Below are 18,802 nucleotides of genomic sequence, written 5' to 3' on the forward strand. Positions count from 1 at the left end.
CATGAATGAGTATTGAATTTTGTCAAATTGTTTTGCTGCATCTGTTGAGGTGATTGTATGATTTTTATCTTTTATTCCATTGATGTGATGTATAACATTTATTGGTTTGCATATGTTGAACCATCTTTGCATCCAGAGGATGAATCTCACTTTATCATGTATGATTCTTTGATGTGCTATTGCATTCTATTTGCTAGTATTTTGTTGAAAATTTTTACATCTATATTCATCAGAGATGTTCGCCTCTAATTTTCTTTTCTTGTAGTATTCTTACTTAGCTTTGGTATCAAGGTAATGCTCTTCTGGTAAAATGAGTTTGGAAGTATTCCCACCTTTTCACTTTTCTGGAAGAGTTTGAGAAGAGTTGGTATTAATTCTTTAAGTGTTGGGTAGAATTCACAGTGAAGCCATCTGGTACCGGGCTTTTCTTTGTTGGGAAGTTTTTGATTACTGCCTCCATCTGCTTACATGTTATTGGTCTGTTTAGATTTTCTGGTTTTCATAAAGAAGTCTTGGTAGGCTGTACATTTCTAGGAATTTATGCATTTCTTTTAGGTTGTCCACTTGTTTGGTAAATAGTTGTTCATCATAGTCTCTTATGATCATTTGCATTTCTGTGGTATCCGTTGTAACATCTCATCATTTATAGTAATATTTATTTGGGTCCTTTTTTGTTGTGGTTAGTCTAGTGAAAGGTTTATTAATCTTGGTAATGTTTTCAAAGAACCAGCTCTTGGTTTTGTTCATCTTTTCTATTTTCCTGTTCTATATTTCATTTATTTATGCTCTAATTTTTATTATTTCCTTTCTTCTGTTAACTTTGGGCTTAGTTTATTCTTCTTTTTCTAGTTCCTTTAAGTATAAAGTTAGGTTGTTTATTGGAGATAGTTTTTTTTTTTTAAAGATTTTATTTATTTATTTGACAGAGAGAGACATAGCGAGAGCAGGAACACAGGCAGGGGGAGTGGGAGAGGGAGAAGCAGGCTTCCCGCAGAGCAGGGAGCCCGATGTGGGACTCGATCCCAGGACCCTGGGATCATGACCTGAGCCGAAGGCAGACGCTTAATGACTGAGCCACCCAGGTGCCCTAGTTCTTTTTTTCTTGATGTATGTATTTATCAGTATAAGCTCCCCTCTTGGAACTGCTTTTGCTACATTCCATAAGTTATGGTTTATTGTATTTCCTTTTTTTGTCTCAAGATATTTTTAATTTCCTTGTTGATTTCTTCTTTGATCCATTGGTTGTTCAGGAGTGTGCCATTTAGTTTCCCTGTATTTGTGAATTCTCCAGCTTTCCTCCTGTTTATTGATTTCTAGTTTAATTCCTTTGTAGTTGGAAAGATATGTGATACTAATTTCTGTCTTCTTGAATTTGTTGAGACTTTTGTGTTTTAGCACATGATCTATCGTAGAAAATGTTCCATGTGTACTTGAGAAGAATGTGTATTTGCTGCCATTGGACAGAATGTTCCATATATGTCTGTTAAGTCCATTTGGTCTATAGTATTGTTCAGATTCACTTTCTTACTTGATTTCCTATCTGGATGATCTGTCCATTGTTGAGAGTGGGGTATTAATGTCCCCAACTGTTATTGTATTGCTGTGTATTTCCCTTTTATTTTACTACTTGGTTTATGTATTTAGGTGCTCCAATGTTGGGTGCATAAATATTTATTATTGTTTTATCTTCTTGATGGATTGACCCCTTTTCTTTATGATAGTAACTTTATCTTTTTTTTTTTTTACCATTTTTTAATTCACAGTCTATTTTGTCTGATATAAATATAGCTACCTTTGCTTTCTCTTGTTTACCATTTGCTTAAAATACTATTTCCTGTCCCTTCAATTCTCATTCTCTGTTCACCCTTAAAGCTAAAATGAGTCTCCTCTAAGCAGCATATCATTTGGATCTCATTTTTTTGTCCATTCAGCCATTCTGTGTCTTTTGATTGAAGAATTTAATCTATTTACATTTAAAGTAATTGTTGAGAGGTAAAAACTTACTAATGCCATTTCTTCATTGTTTTCTGTTTTGTAGATCATTTGTTTTTTGCTTTCTCTCTTAGTGTCTTCATTTGTGATTTAAAGACTTTGTAGTAGTGTTTGAGTCCTTTGTCATAGTCTTTTGTTTATCTGCTACAAGTTTTTTTCTTTGTGGTTACCACAAGGCTTACATAAAATATGTTATATTTATAACATCTTATTTTAAGCTGACTACAATTTGATAGATAGCATATAGAAACTTTATACTTTTACTTCTTCCTCACATTTTAGGTTATTGGTGTTACTACAATAACAAATTGTTATGTTTATGGTTATTTTAAAAACATTTTCTAACTTTTAAACTAAAGTTATAATGAGTTATGCATCACCATTACAGTGGGCTTTTTTTCTTGATGTAAATAATCTACTTAACCTTTTCAAAGAAACAGTTTTTAGTTTATTATATTCTGTTATATTCTGTTTTCTAACTCATTAATTTTTGTCTTATTTATAAGCTTTATATTGTTCTTTTTCTTCTAGAATTGGATGTTTTTGTCTTTTATTTTTTAACAATGAAATGGTCTTAGGCTATAAAATTTTTCAGAGTACAACTCCTATCCATTTTTTTAGTCTCAGCTTAAACATTATGTTTTCTGAAATCCTTTCCCTAAACTACCTCTTTTTATCTTCCTCCCCAGTCTTTGTTTGGATCTTCCATGTGCTCTCACAGAGCCCTGTAACACTTCCCTGTCATCCATTTATCACACTGTAGTATTATTATTATTACTATTATTATTCTTAGATATTCTTATTACTTCTTTCCAAAACAATTATAATAACCCTCTAAATAATCTGTGAGTTCTTATATCCTAACTCTTCCCCATGATAATTTATCTTTGGTACTAAATGGTCAAGTCCTTGAGGGCAAGAATCATAACTCTTTTGCTCTCTTGCTCAACATGTGTTCCAGACCTCACTGCTCTACTGAAACTATCCTTCTGAAGGTTAGTATCTTGACCATCAAGTCTAAAGTTTTCTCAGTCTTCAACATTTTATCTAATTAACTAAATTTAGTTAATTTAATAAGCATTTTAAAAGATTACAGCAGTTTTAGATTTACAAAATAATTGATTGCAAAGTACAGAGAGTTCCCACATACCCTTTTCCCCTACACATAATTTTTCTATCTCTTACATCAGTGTGATAACATCTGTTAAAATTGATGAAACAATATTGATGTATTAACTGAAGTCCAAGTTTATATTAGAGTTCATTCTCTGTGTTGTACATTGTATGCATTTTGACAAATGTATAGTAACAGGTATCTACCATTACAGTATCCTATAGAATAGTTTCACTGCCCTAAAAACCCCTTGAGTATTATATCCCCTAATTTAATACTGTAGTCTGTTCTCTAAAATGTTCTTCTCCCCGGCTTCTGTAGCACTACAATTACCTCATTCAACTCCTCATTCTCTAATTATTCCAAGTTTGTCTTCACTGGCTCATCTTTTACCTCATAACCCCCTAATATAGTTATTCTTCTCATTGGCATATCTCTCCTATCTTCTTAACCCCATTCTTTCCATGTACTTGTCTCTCAATTCTCTTGTCATGATTTTGCAGCTATTACAAATTTTTACCTGCCTCCTCCCGGGTCACCATTTTGTTCTGAAGTCATATCCTCCTCATAATTTTCTTGATTATGTTTAGAAATATTGTTTCAGTCACCCAAACTTGACCATTTCCTTTCTCTTGCCCTTAGATTTTCATAACTATTGCACCAGTTCTTATTATCCCTTCTTCTATGCTTTTCTTGCCCCCAACCCCTTGATTCATGTCCTTACTACTTTAAAGAGACTATTACAAAGAGCAGGAGTTGAAGTCTATCAGCACCATTTTTCCAACAGTATTTGCTCACTTTGCATCTCTGTCACATTTTGTTAATTCTTGCAATATTTCAAACTTTTTCATTATATTTGTTATGGTGATCTATTATCAGTGGTTATGATTTGCTGAAAGCTCAAATGATGGTTAGCATTTTTTATCAAAAGTGATTTTTTTTAAATTAAGGTATATACTTTTTTAGACATAATGCTGTTGCACACCTAATAAAGTACAGTATAGTATAAACGTAACTTTGATATACACCTTATTACTGTATTCACTTTATTGTAGCCTACAACTAAGCCTGCAATATCTCTGAGGTATGCTTCTACTTTTCTGATGGACTAGAGAGGAAAAATGAAAAGTGATGTTGTTTATACTCTTATCTTCCTAGACCATTTATAGATCCTTTATTTTCTTTGACTAGATTAACTGATTCCTGTTCCTCTTGGTTGAACCACCAGATTTTTTTATTTCAAATCTCAAAATTTGTATTATTATTTCTATCGCAGTGTATATGCAGGGATTCAGAAGTGCTTCCAACTTAGCAGACTTCACTTTGAATTTTCCAATAGTATGCTCACAATATTTTGCCAGTTCTATACATATTCTTATATGGTGGCATGTAAGTTGCAAGTTCGTTAATTTTATGGGTGTTTTTTCTGGTTTCTTTCCCTAGTTGTTCATTATTATACATATTAAGCTAATGGCAATATACCAAACATTTTAGCAGCAGTAGTTAGGTAAGTAGAAAAATAAGAGGGAATGGTGAAAGATTAAAATTTGACATGAAAGGCATCTGAGCTCTGCTTTTACAAATTGTAGGAAGGTCATAGATAATATAAAGGTGATTTCTCTTTTACTTTTGCATTGTGAAGATTTATGTTCTATTTTTTCCTACATGGCACATATTTTTCTCCCTGCTTTTAGATTTATATAGTATTAGGTGAACATTTTTATTAAGTCTTCCCAATTTTATAAATTGTGATTTGTGAGTTCTAATTGATAGACCTTTACCTGAAAAAAATTGAAATATTGCAAGAATTACCAAAATGTGACACAGAAACACCAAGTAAGAACACTGGAGAAGTTCCCTTTCTGCCCCAGGATTGGGATTTACACATAGTGGATTGTGCTTCCAAGTTAAATTCTTAACAGTTTTCTTGAGATGTACTTTTTTTTTTTTTTTTTGAGATGTACTTCTTATACCATACAGTTTACTCATTTTTAAAGTATGCATGTTTTTAGTATATTCACAGGGTTGTGCAACTGTCACAACAACCTGATTTTAGAATATTTTAGTTCCTTCAAAAGGAATTCCATACCCGTCACTAGTAACTCCCCATTACGGCCAACCACCCCCTTCCTCCACTCCCCAGCTCTAGACAACGCTAATTTACTTTCTATTTCTATAGATGTGCCTATACTGGACATTTCATATAAAAGGCGTCAAACAATATATGGTCTTTTGTGGCAGGCTTCTTAGCGTAGTGTTTTCAAAGTTCATCCGTATTGCAGTGTGTTCTCAGCACTTCATTTCTTTTTATTAAGCTGAATAATATTCCATTGTATGGATATACTACATTTTGTTTATCCATTCATCAGTTGATGGACATTTGGGTTGGTTTCACTTTTTGGATATTATGGATAATGCTGCTGTGAATATTCATGTAGTTTTTTGCCATGGACACTAGTTTTATAAACTTTTTTATAACTTTATAGTTTTAAACCTTATATTAAGATCTAACGTCCTTTTTGTTGTTTTTGGTGTGAGGTCGGAAGTTGCAAGGTAAGAATCCACCTTCATTCTTTTGCTTGTACATATCCAGTTGCCCCAGCACCATTTGTTGAAAAGACTCTTCTTTTCCCATTGAATTGTCATGGTATCCTTGTCAGAAAAGCAACTGATGACAAATAAAAGGGTTTATTTCTAAATCAAAAATTCTGTTCCATATACATCTGTTTGTCACTTCTTATGACACTACCACAGTGCATTGATTGCTGCTGCTTTGTGGCAAGTTTTAAAATTGGGAATTATGAATCCAACATTGTCTTCTTTTTCAAGATAGTTACGGATATTCTGGATCTTTTGTATCTTCCTGTGAATTTTAGGATGAGCTTGTCCATTTCTACAAAAACAGGAGCTGGGATTTTGGTAGGGATTACATTCAGTTTGTAGATCAATTCGGGAATGTTATCTTCACAATATTAGATCTTTTAGTCCATGAATGGGATTTTTTTTAAGATCTTTAATTTCTTTTGACAGTGTTTTGTAATTTTCAGAGGATAAGTTTTATACTTAACTTTTTGTTAAGTACTTTTGTACTTACATACCCAAGTAATTTATTATTTTTGATGGTATAGTATTATAAAAGGAATTTTCTTAGTTTTGTTTTGATTGTTCATTGTTGGTATATAGAAATACAATTGATTTTTATATGTGGTTATTGTATCCTGAACCCTGCTGAATTCATTTAATAACTAAAAACTTTTCAGTGGCTTCTTTAGGGCTTTCTATATACAAAATCATCTCATCTGCAAGTGGAGGTAGTTTTACTTCTTCCTTTTCAATCACATTACTAATTCAGTCTCTTTGTAATTGTTCAGGTGTTCTCTTTCCTCTTGAGTTGGATTTAGTAATTTGTGTGTCTCTAGGTATTTTTCCATTTAATCTATTTTATCTAATTTGTTGGCATATAGTTGGTCAGCATTTTCCCTTACAATTCTTTTTATTTCTGTACCGTATATAGTGATGTCTCTTCCTTAGATTCTGATTTTAGTAATTTGAGTCTTCTCTTTTTTTCCTCGTTCAGTCTAACTATAAAGTTACCAATTTTGTTTATCATCTCAAAAAACCAAGTTTTGGTTTCATTGATTTTTCTGTTGTTTTTCTGTTCTATTTTATTTCCACTCTAGTTTTTATTATAATTTCCTTTTTCTTGCTTTGATTTTAGTTGCTCTTTTTCTAGTTTCTTAAAGTGGAAGGTTTAGTTATTGATGCAGGATCTTTTCATCTTTTTTAATATAGGCATTTACATCTATAAATTTACAAGGGAGCACTGCTTTGCCTGTATGCTATCAATTTTGGTATGTTATGTTTTCATTTTCATCATCTCTAGGTATTTTCTTATTTCCCTTGACATTGATTCTCTCAGTTATTTAGGAGTACATTGTTTCATTTCTACATACATGTGAAATTCCCGAAGTTTTTATCTTTTATTGATTTCTAGTTTCATTCCATTGTGATTAGAAAATACACTTTGCATAATTTCAATCCTTTCAAATTTATTGAGGCTTGTTTTCTGACCTACCATACGGTCCACCCTATCGGATGTTCCTGTATCCTTGAGAAGAATGTGTGCTCTACTACTGTTTTGTGGGGTGTTGTATAAATGTATTTTAGATCTAGTTGGTTTACAGTATTATTGAAGTCTTCCATTTTCTTGTTGATACTCTCTTGTCCACTATTAAAAAGTGGGGTATCGAAATCTTCAATTGTGATTGTAGAAATGTCTATTTCTGCCTCCAGTTCTGTTTTTGCTTCATGTATTTTGAAGTTCTCTGTTGAGTGCATGTGTGTTTTTAATTTTCATATCTTCCTAGTAGGCTGACCTTTTAACATTATGAAATGTCTCTTTATCACTAATATTTTTCATTTTAAAGTCTGATATTAATAAAGCCACTCCAGGTTTCTTGGTTACTGTTTGCATGGTGTCTTTTTCCATTTACTTTACTTTCAACATTATTTGTGTCTTTGATTCAAAAGTGCCCTGCTTGATCATTTGTTTATTTTCTAGTGATTTGGCTGAACTAATCCTGCAAAGTCTATTTACCCACCATGTGCAGCCTCAGCTCTCCCTGCTCAAAAATTTTAAAATGTTTTTTTATCTTTTAGTAGGACTACCCATGGGTTCCCCCCTGGGTTGACATAATCTACTACTAATCAAAGTTTGTATTTTAGCCCCCTTAGCCAGTTAGATTTTTATTGTTTACTGTGGATGTATGTGTGGCTTGGAGGCTGCTATCATATTCAGAATGTTTATGTTTTTTTTGTCCCATGTTCACCCAGAGACTAGTAGCTTGGAGGTTTACTCTCTGGTTGCTCCAAATAGAGTACAACTTTGGATATGCACAGTCATCTAGACTGCCAGGATTGACTGGATGTTGTTTTTAAGTTGTGGCTTCCTAAGAGTTGACCCTGAGCTCAAGTCGAGTATTTGTGAGGCTTCCCCTTGTGTTGATAGGTCTGTGTGGCTTGAGGCATGCTTTCATGTCTGTCCTGCATCTTACTCTGATTGCTGCTGTGTGGGTGCAAGGTAGTACATGTGCACAGGCTTCTTGACCTGTAAACTTGACTGTGTTCCCAAAAGAACCTTCTTGGCTATCTCTTCCTGCTTCTCTCTGTTAAAACTTCTGGCTGCTCTGCTGTTTTACTTGTGTCTGGAAGTGTTAGCTTCTCTTAATGGCTTTCCACCTCTTTCTTGTTTTTGACAAACCCATAGGCATGGAGTCTCCAAGTTTTGTTTCAAAATCAAATCATTCCCCTCAGGCAGAGCTGCTGCTGAGTTCTTTGTCCTTATGACCTGTGTTTCACCCTGAGCAGAACACAAGTAGTGGCAGAACCCCACTATACCTGAGCTGGGGTCAAGAACCAACTTTTCTTGGAGTAACACTCTCACTCTACAAGTGAACAGTTAGGGAAGGATTGGCAGTTCTTCATCTTAGCTTTCACCTACTGGTGTGAAACCTCTAGCTTATTGGTAAGCTAGAGTGGGGAAGGTTGGGAAGACTCAAGCCTTTTGCACCTAGAGCTTCCATCGTAACAGAGGGAGCTGGAAGAGTTAAGGGGGACATGGTTCTCAGTCACAGCTGCCTGGAATAGATTTTGTGTAGCATGGATCTGGGGAAGATGAGAAACACAGCCAGAAGCCTATTTTTCCCAAGATGAAACTATATTCCCAGTCTGGGAACTGGAGGGGAGAGGGGAACCCTTATATTGGCCTGAGTAGAATGCCCAGGATAAAGCTATAATGTGGAAGTAAAGGGGTGGGGTAAGGGATGCCAAAGACTCATTCTGTTCTTACTAGATTTGGTAGATTTTCTTGAATGAATGTTTGTCCATTTGCTATATGCCCTTAGGACAATATGCAGAGAATTTAAATGATTTTTTAAAAATCATTTTCACCACTTAAATTGTTATTTTGCTTGAGAAAGGGTTTACTGAAGTTCCCCTCAATTATATTTTATTACTTAGATTATCCTAACAATACATTGAATATACCAAAAGTTGCCTGTGTTCACCCCATAAAGTGAAATATTGCCATTAGTGAAAGCAGCTAAAATATCTTTGTTCATGATTTTAAGTTGCTGATGTTGAAACCCACAATCATGACCTTACAACTTCCTCAAAATATGTAGGAAAATCTGGTTGTCTGACTAGCTTTTTAAAATAATTTCAGTTCTTTGGCTATGGTTTGTTTGCTTGCTTTCTAATTTCTACAAACTATAGTAGTGAAAACATCACCTCTGGTCATAAAGTTCATTAACCCATGCTTTGTTAAACCACACTAGACCAAATGTAGTGTGCCCTAGTTAACTTGGAAAGCCAAATGTCATACAAGAAATTTGTTTTTATGAACATTTTTAATTTGAAGGAGATCTAAAAAGAAAATGTCTAAGAGCTTGTCACTTATTCGATACAGTTCTATAATATTTGTGTATAAATTTCTTGTTTCTTATTCTGCACTTTGAAGAAATGGATCATTTCTCAGTCATCTCTGTATTCCTACTTAGTTTTATTTCTAAAACATGTCCATTTAACTCTGGTATTTAGCCACATTGTACAACAGGTAACTCCTCAGATGCTTCATGCATTCACACATGTCTTTCCTGATACTCTTTCTCCTTCATTTGTCAGATCTCACTTGCCTTCACCCAACTCAGTGTAACTTTCTCCTTTAAGTGTCTCTCTCTTTCTCCAGTCAGAAGGAATCACACCTCTCTTTTGTTCTACTGGCAAGTTTATAACTTTTCTAATTTTTTACTTATAATTACATATCTTCCTTAGTAGATCACAAGATTTAATTCATTTTCATCTTTTTATTGCCACGTACTTTGTACACTGAACTTAATTATTGGGTGAATGAATAAATTAATGATTAAATGAACAGTGTAATCTTTTGTTTTACAGTCGAGAGACCCACAAGATCGCAGTATTTTATGTTGCTGAAGGACAAGAAGACAAACATTCCATTCTCACCAATACAGGAGGAAGTCAAGCGTATGAAGATTTTGTAGCTGGTCTTGGTTGGGAGGTATTGTTCTTAAATAATACCAAATATCATTGTATTTTTATTTGGAAGCATTGGTTTTCTATTTCTTCCTAGCTTATTTTAGAAGAATTACTTTAGGAGACTCAACAACTTAACACCAGGTTTGTTATTGTTTCTACTTTATATCCTATCTGCAAAGACAGAAACAGTTTGGACTTCGAAAGGAAAATTGTTCACTTTTTTTTATGAGTGAGTATATTGTTAGTACTAAACTCCTAGGTTTAGGAGATCTCGATTTTCCTCACAGCTGTGACCAGTAGACAAGTGGTCTTCAAACTAAGATATGAATATCTTCACTATACCAAGGTTTTTAAGGGGCACATTGGCTTGGTTAGTTTTGAGGAAATTAATTTCCAGATCCCCTGGATTTTACTAAAATCAGTGCCTGAGAACTCTTCTGCAGTCTCTTGCCTCACCTTTTGTATTCTTCAACTCTGTAAAAGAAAGGCATACCACACGCTCACCCAAATCCTACATTGTCCCAGAAGGTTTGTCACCCAAAAAAAGTTCATTCAAGAACATACAATCTTAGAATTGTAACTCATGGCGCCTGGGTGGCTCAGATGGTTAAGCATCTGCCTTCAGCTCAGGTCATGATCCCAGGGTCCTGAGATCGAGTCCCGCATTGGGCTCCCTGCTTCAGCTTCTCCCTCTGCCTCTCTCTCTCTCTCTGTCTCTTATGAATAAATAAATAAAATCTTAAAAAAAAAAAAGAATTGTAACTCAAAAGGGAGGTATCTATCATAGACATTTGTATTAATACGTTCAGTTAAATCGACATATGAAGTGTCAGACATTTACTAACAGAAAGTGAATTTGATGGTGGCTGATTGATTTGTCATTAAGTTAATAGCAGGCATTTTATATGTATTGTATCAGGCAAAATTGCAGCTCTACAATTTGATGAAAATATATTTAAAGCACATATACATTAACATACAGTACACTGGAAATTATATCTTTTGCAGCAGTTTAAACTTGTGATGAAAATTTCTTACAGTTGTTAATTTAATACATGTTTTTTTTAAATTCTTGTAGAGAGTGCATGAGCAAAATTGTTGAAGACCACTGCACTAGACTATAAGCCCCTCCTAGAGGGCAGGCACTTTTATCTCATTTCATTTTAAAAGACATCCAAGTGCCTTGTACAGTATTAAGTACATAAGCCTTTAGCATTCTGTATATATTTTTAATGGCTTATCTTACATGCTATTTCCCTTTAAGTGAGTTACTTGGGGTCTTTGTTCCTATTTGCGTATTTGTCAAACGTAATATACTTTTTTACACAACAGGTATGTGAAGTTCAGTTGAGATTAGGTATGTGAAAGTGCTTTGGAAACTATAAAAAAAAATTATAAATAGATTTTCGTTTAAAAAAAAACACAGAACAGTATTAGTAAAAGCAAGAGACATTTGAAAAAGAACAAAGTAGGAGTACTCACACTTCGTATTTCAAAACTTAGTACAAAACAATAATCAAACAGTATGGCACTTGCACCAAGGATAGACATATTGATCGATGGAATAGAATTGAGATTCTAGAAATAAACCCATACATCTATGGTCAACTGATTTTTGACAAGTGCCAAGACCACCCAGTAGAGAAAGAATGGTCTTTTCAATACATGGTGCCAGAACAACTGGATAGCTACATGCAAAAGAATGAAGTTGGACTCTTACCTCACCATATATATATATATATATATACACAAAAATTAACTCAAAATAGATTAAAAAAAACTAATTGTAAGAGCTAAAAGTATAAAATTCCTTAAAGACAATATGAGGTAAATTTTCATGACCTTGGATTTTGCTAAGGTTTTTTTTCCTCACCTTTATGGAGCTATAATTAATAAATAAAAGGGATTTTTACATATGATGCTAAAAACATGAACAGCAAAGGAAAAATTAAATAAATTGCATTTCAGGGCACCTGGATTGGATGGCTCTGTTGATTAAGGATCCAACTCTTGGTTTCAGCTCAGGTCATGATCTCAGGGGCTTGAGATCAAGCCTCATGTTGGGCTCCCTGCCCAGTTGTGGAATCTGCTTCAGATTCTTTCTCCCTGTCCCTCCCCTTCTTACCCTTCCTGCTCACACACTCTCTCCCTCAAATAAATAAATAAATAAATAAAATCTTCAAAATAAATAAATTGGACTTCATCAAACTTTAAGCTTTGGTGCTTCAAAGGACACTAAATGAAGTGAAAAGACAACCTACAGAATTGGAAAAAAATAATTGCAAATCATACATGTGATAAGGGACTTGAATCTAAAATATACAAAGAACTCATACAAATCAATAATTAGAAAACGATTGAATTAAAAAATTAGGACCTGAATGAACATTTCTCTTAATAAGATATGCAAATAACCAATAAGCTCATGAAAAGATGCTTGACGTCATTATCAGAGAAGTGCAAATCAAAACCACAGAGAGATACTACTTCATACCCATTAGGCTGGCTAGAATCAAAAAGTCAGGTAATAACAGCTGTAGGCTAGGATTTGATAAAATCTGAACCCTCTTACACTGCTAGTAGGAATGTGAAATGGTGTAACTGCTATGGAAAACGATCTGGCAGCTCATCAAATAGTAAAACACTGAATTACTATATGATCAGAAATTCCTCTCTTAGGTAGATAGATACCCAAGAGAAATGAAATTGTATATCCAGACAAAAACTTGTATGTGGATGTTTATAGGAGCATTATTCATAATAGCGAAAAGGTGGAAGGAGCACAAATGCCCATCAATGGATGAATGGATAAAATGTGATATATTCATATAATGGAATATTATTTGGCCATGAAAAGGAATGAAGTATTGACATGCTCCAGTGTGGATGTACCTTGAAAACATTATGTTAGACGAAAGAAACCAGTCACAAAGACATGTGTTATGATCCATTTATATGAAATACCACTGTACACACACACACACAGGAAGTAGGTTAGTGATTGCTTAGGACTAGTTGGAGGGATGAGGGATGATCAGGGTGATAGCTAAAGGGTATAGGGTTTCTTTTTGATGAAAACGTTCTAAAATTGACTGTGGTGATGATTGCACTTATCTGTGAATGTACTGAGGTCCATTAAGTTGTACAGTGGGAACTTTCATTTCTAGGAAGATCAAAGAGACATACTCTCTTTATTCTTCACACTAAGTATAACAAAACCTTGGACGTTACATATAAAACAAACATAGAAAGACTCTGAAAGGTGAAAAGGAAGACAGACCAACACAGGACCAAGGAATGACATGATGATGGGTTCTCAAGGGTTTCTCTTTATCTCCTGTATCTCCAAATTGGATCTGAAATAGCAGCACTGACCAAAAGAACCCCAACAGAAGCCCACTCTTTCTAGCCAAAGGATCAGGAAAGGAATAACCTAGAAAGACAGAAAACATTTAGACAATAACTGCTCTACTCCAACCAAACACCAAAGAAAATACTATGACTCCCATCCCCACCCCTGACAACAAAGATCAGTTAGGAGGCCTAGCCTACCACCCTCATGAGACTGTAATGAGGCATCCCCAGCACCACACAAAAGTAGTATCAGATAGTGTTAGAGAAGGCCAACCAAAAAGCCAAAATTTTCATCTCTGTCAGCTGGTCAAGTCCCCCATCCACACCCCACACCACAATGTCAGTGGAGACTACATGAGAAACCTGGAATTTTCTCCCCACCCAGCATAATGAGGTGCCCCTACCTCTTCTACTGGGGTAGATCAGAGGAGGCCTAATACAGAAGTAGTCCTTTTACCATCACCCAGCAGTAATGAGACTAACCCTGCCAGTAATGACTAACCTTTCCTCAGTGGACATCACATAGGAAACCAGAACTCCTACCTCCACGTAACAATAATGAAGATTTCCCCTCTGCAGTTGTCAGCTGAGGTTAAGTGGGGAACCTATACTTCACCCTCCACCTGGCTATAATGAGGCAGTAACCACATTGCTTCTTTGACAGAGCTGTGTCACAAAACAGCCAGCTGAAACAGAAGTTTTAAATAAGATTCATAGTCTTATAATATGAAAATGTCCAAGCTTTGATCAAAAATCATACCAAGACCCAGCAAGGTCCCCAAATGAATGAGAAGAAGAAAATACATAATAACACCAAATGACAAAGATTTTGAGGTAACCATAATAGAAATGCTTTGACTAGCAGTTAGGAGCACAGTTGAAATAAATAATGAAAAATATAAAGTCTGAAAATTTAATTACTGAAGTAAAAAGCTCAGTAGATATGCCAGCAACAGAATCAGGTAGAGATGGGGGTACAGAAGAATCAATAAACTGGAAGATAGAACAGTAAAAAATGTGAATAGCAGAGGGAGAAAAGACTTAAGGACAATGAACAGAGCATCAGAGACCTATAGGACTATGACAAAAGATTTAACATTCCTGTTATGTGAGTCCCAGAAGGAGAGGAGAAATAGTTTGGGTCTGAAAATTACTTGAGGAAATAATGTTGAAAATTTCCCAAATTGGCAAGAGAAATAAAGTTAATAAAGCTACAAATTAAAGAAGCTAGGTGAAATCAAACAGGATAAATTGAAAGAAATCCATGCAAGACACATCATAATTAAACTTCTGAAAAATAAGTCTCAAAAAAGTCTTAAAGGCATCTGGAGAAAAATTGCTCTTTATAAAGGGGAAAGTAGAATGATAGGGAATTTTCTTTTTAATGATTTTGTGTATTTATTTGACACACAGAGAGAAAGCACAAGTAGGCAGAGAAGGAGGGAGAACCAGGCTCTCCACTGAGCAGGGAGCCGGACATGGAGCTCGATCCCAGGACCCGGGGATCATGACCTGAGCCGAAGGCAGCCGCTTAACCGACTGAGCCACCCAGGCGCCCCTGAATGATAGGGAATTTCTTACCAGAAACTATAGTAGCCAGGGATGCCTGGGTGGCTCAGTCGGTTAAGTGTCCAACTCTTGGTTTCGGCTCAGGTCTTCATCTCAGGGTTGTGAGTTCAAGCCCCACATTGGGTTCCAAGCTGAGCATCGAGCCTACTAAAAAACAAAAACAACAAACAAGAAACAAACTATAGTAGCCAGAGAAAGTGGCAATATTTTTCAAGTGCTGAAAGAAAAATTAATGTAAATGAGAATCATTAGCTTGTGAAGGAATGAAGCAAAACATTCTCAGATGAAAGAAAGCTTAGAGAACTTGTTGCCAGCAGATGTACTCTAAAAGAACAACTGAAAGAAGTTGTATTAACAGAAAGGAAGCGATAGAAAGAACCTTGGAACACTAGAAAGAAAGAGCGTGACAAGAAAAATAATGGGTAAATACATTGGGCATTACTTCTCCTCTTGAGTTTTCTTAATTATGTTTGATGGTTGATGCAAAATTTATTTCTGATGTGTTTCTAAATGTAATGCCATTAAAATATTCATGGCAGTTATAGTACAAACAATTGAAGGTAAAGGGGCAAACTGAGGCAGAGTTTGTATATTTCACTCACACTGTGACAACATTAGTAGACTGTGATAAGTTATGTACATAACTTATGTCTATATCAAGAGCAACCACTAAAAAAATGTATACAAAAAATATACTCAAAAAATGATAGGTAAATAAAAATGGAATTCTAGAAAATGTTTAAGTAATTCACAGGAGGCAGGTAAAATAAATGAAAAACAGAAAATAAACAGGAAACAAAGAATAAAATGGCAGGTTTAAGCCCTAACATATCAGTCATTACATTAAATATAAATGGTCTAAAAATACCAATTAAAAATTGTCAGAGTGCATTAAAAGGTATGATCTCTCCTATATGCTATATAAAAATATATTCACTTCAAATATTACAATATACGCTGGTAGAAAATAAAAGCTTGGATGGGGCACCTAGGTAGCCCAGTTGGTTAAGCATCCAACTCTTGATTTCAGCTTGGGTCATGATTTCAGGGTTGTGAGATCGAGCCCCACATCAGGCTCCATGCTCAGTGGGGAGTCTGCTTGAGATTCTCTCTTTCCCCCTCCCTCTGCTCCTCCCCTCCACATTCTCTCTCCTTCCCTCTCTTTTCTCTCTCTAAAATAAACAAATCTTAAAAAAAGTAAAAGGATGGAAGAGTTCCATCATGCAGACATTAATCAAAGGAAAGCCAGAGTGGTTACATTAGTATTAGCTAAGGGAGACTTCAGAGCAAAGAGAATTACCAGAGACGGGGATATTATAATGATAAAATGGCCAGTCCAAGATGACATAGTGTGTGCTCAACAAACAACAGAACTGAAAATTATATGAAGCAAAGCTGATAGAACTGAAAAAGGAAATAGACAAATCCATAGTTACAGATGGAGACTTCACTTCTTTCACAACAACTAAAAGAAGAGCCAGGCACAAAATCAGCAAGTATATAGAAGAACTCAACAATACCATCAACCAACAGGATCTAACTGACATTTATAGAACACTGTACCCAACATCATGGGAATACATATTCTTTTCAAGTGTCCATGGAACATATACCAAGATAGACCTATTAGGCCATAAAAAAACACTGTAACAAACTAAAAACATTGAAATCATACAGTATGTTCTCTAACTACAGTGGGATAAAGTGTGAAATTGTTAACAGAAAGATAACAGGAAAATCTCCAAATTCTTGCCAAGGTTACACACTGTATAATTCTATTTATACAACATTCTTTTTTTTTTTAACATTTTTAAATTGAAATTAAGTTAATTAACATATAATGTGTGTGTATTACTGGTTTCAGAGGTACAGGCCTGTGATTCATCTGTCTTATATAATACCTAGTGCCCATTAAATTACATGCCCTCCTTAATGTCTGTGACCCAGTTACCCCATCCCTCCACCCCCTCCCCTCCAGCAACCCTGAGTTTGTTTCCTATAATTAAGAGTCTCTTATGGTTTGTTTTCTTCTCTGGTTTTGTCTTGTTTTATTTTTTCCACTCTTCCCCTATGATCCTCTGCCTTGTTTCTTAAATTCCACATATTAGATCATATGGTAATTGTCTTTCTCTTATTGAATTATTTCACTTAGCATAATACCCTCTAGTTCCATCCACATCATTGCAAATGGCAAGATTTCATTTTTTTGATGGCTGCATAATATTCCATTTCATATATATATACACCACTTCTTTATCCATTCATCTGCCGATGGATATCTGGGCTTTTTCCATAGTTTGGCTTTTGTGGACATTGATGCTATAAACATTAGGGTGCAGGTGCCCCTTTGGATCACTGCATTTGTATCTGTGGGGTAAATACCCAGTAGTACAATTGCTGGGTCCTAGGGTAGCTCTATTTTCAACTTTTTGAGGAACCTCCATACTGTTTTCCAGAGTGGCTGCACAGCTTGCATTCCCACCAACAGTGTAGGAGGGTTCCCCTTTCTCCACATTCTTGCCAACATCTGTCATTTCCTGACCTGTTAATTTTAGCCATTCTGACTGGTGTGAGGCGGTATCTCATTGTAGTTTTGATTAGTATTTCCCTGATGCCAAGTGGTGTTGAGCATTTTTTCATGTGTCTCTTGGCCATTTGGATGTCTTCTTTGGAGAAATGTCTGTTCATGTCTTCTGCCCATTTCTTGGTTGGAGTATTTGTTTTTTGGGTGTTGAGTTTGATAAGTTCTTTCTAGATTTTGGATACTAGCCCTTTATCTGATATGTCATTTGCAAATATCTTCTCCCATTCTCTCAGTTGTCTTTTGGTTTTGTCGATTGTTGCCTTTGCTGTGGAAAAGCTTTTTATCTTGATAAAGTCCCAATAGTTAAATTTGCCTTTGTTTTCCTTGCCTTTGGAGACGTGTCTAGTAAGAAGTTGCTGCCTGCGTTCTCCTGTAGGATTTTGTTGGGTTCCTATCTCATATTTAGGTCTTTCAACCATTTTGAGTCTATTTTTCTGTATGATGTAAGGAAGTGGTCCAGTTTCATCCTTCTGCATGTGGCTGTCCCAATTTTCCCAACACCATTTGTTGAAGAGACTGTCTTTTTTCCATTGAACATTCTTTCTTGCTTTGTTGAAGATTAGTTGATCATAGAGTTGAGGGTCCATTTCTGGGTTCTTTGTTCTGTTCCATTGATCTATGTGTCTGTTTTTGTGCCAGCACCATACTGTCTTGATGATTACAGCTTTGTAGTAGAGCTTGAAGTCCGGAATTGTGATGCCACCAGCTTTGCTTTTCTTTTTCAACATTCCTTTGGCTATTCGGGGTCTCTTCTGGTTCCATACAAATTTTAGGATTATTTGTTCCAGCTCTGTGAAGAAAGTTGATGGTATTTTGGTAGGGATTGCATTGAATGTGTAGATTGCTCTAGGTGGTATAGACATTTTAACAATATTTGTTCTTCCAATCCATGAACATGGAACGTTTTTCCATGTCTTTGTGTCTTCCTCAATTTCTTTCATGAGAATTCTGTAGTTTTCTGAGTACAGATCCTTTGTCTCTTTGGTTAGGTTTATTCCTAGCTATCTTATGGTTTTGGGTGCAATTGTAAATGAGATCAACTCCTTAATTTTCTCTTCCTTCTGTCTCATTGTTAGTGTGTAGAAATGCAACTGAGTTCTGTGCATTGAGTTTATATCCTGCCACTTTTCTGA

At 35.2% G+C, this 18,802-nt stretch overlaps 1 protein-coding gene across 12 annotated transcripts in view; it reads left to right on the forward strand.

Moving 5' to 3' along the window:
- Positions 1-18,802, forward strand: part of RALGAPA1 (Ral GTPase activating protein catalytic subunit alpha 1) — a 253,551-nt gene that overhangs the window by 173,284 nt on the left and 61,465 nt on the right. For all 12 annotated transcript variants that reach the window (XR_003515516.2, XM_027568751.2, XM_027568756.2 and 9 more), the window contains one exon: positions 10,061-10,184. Coding sequence is in view for 11 of the 12 variants with exons in the window: in XM_027568751.2 (XP_027424552.2) it covers positions 10,061-10,184 (124 nt within the window). In the remaining variant the exon portion in view is untranslated. The remainder of the gene's footprint in view (positions 1-10,060; positions 10,185-18,802) is intronic.

This window comes from Zalophus californianus, chromosome 6 (assembly GCF_009762305.2).
Source record: "Zalophus californianus isolate mZalCal1 chromosome 6, mZalCal1.pri.v2, whole genome shotgun sequence".
Lineage (NCBI taxonomy): Eukaryota > Metazoa > Chordata > Mammalia > Carnivora > Otariidae > Zalophus > Zalophus californianus.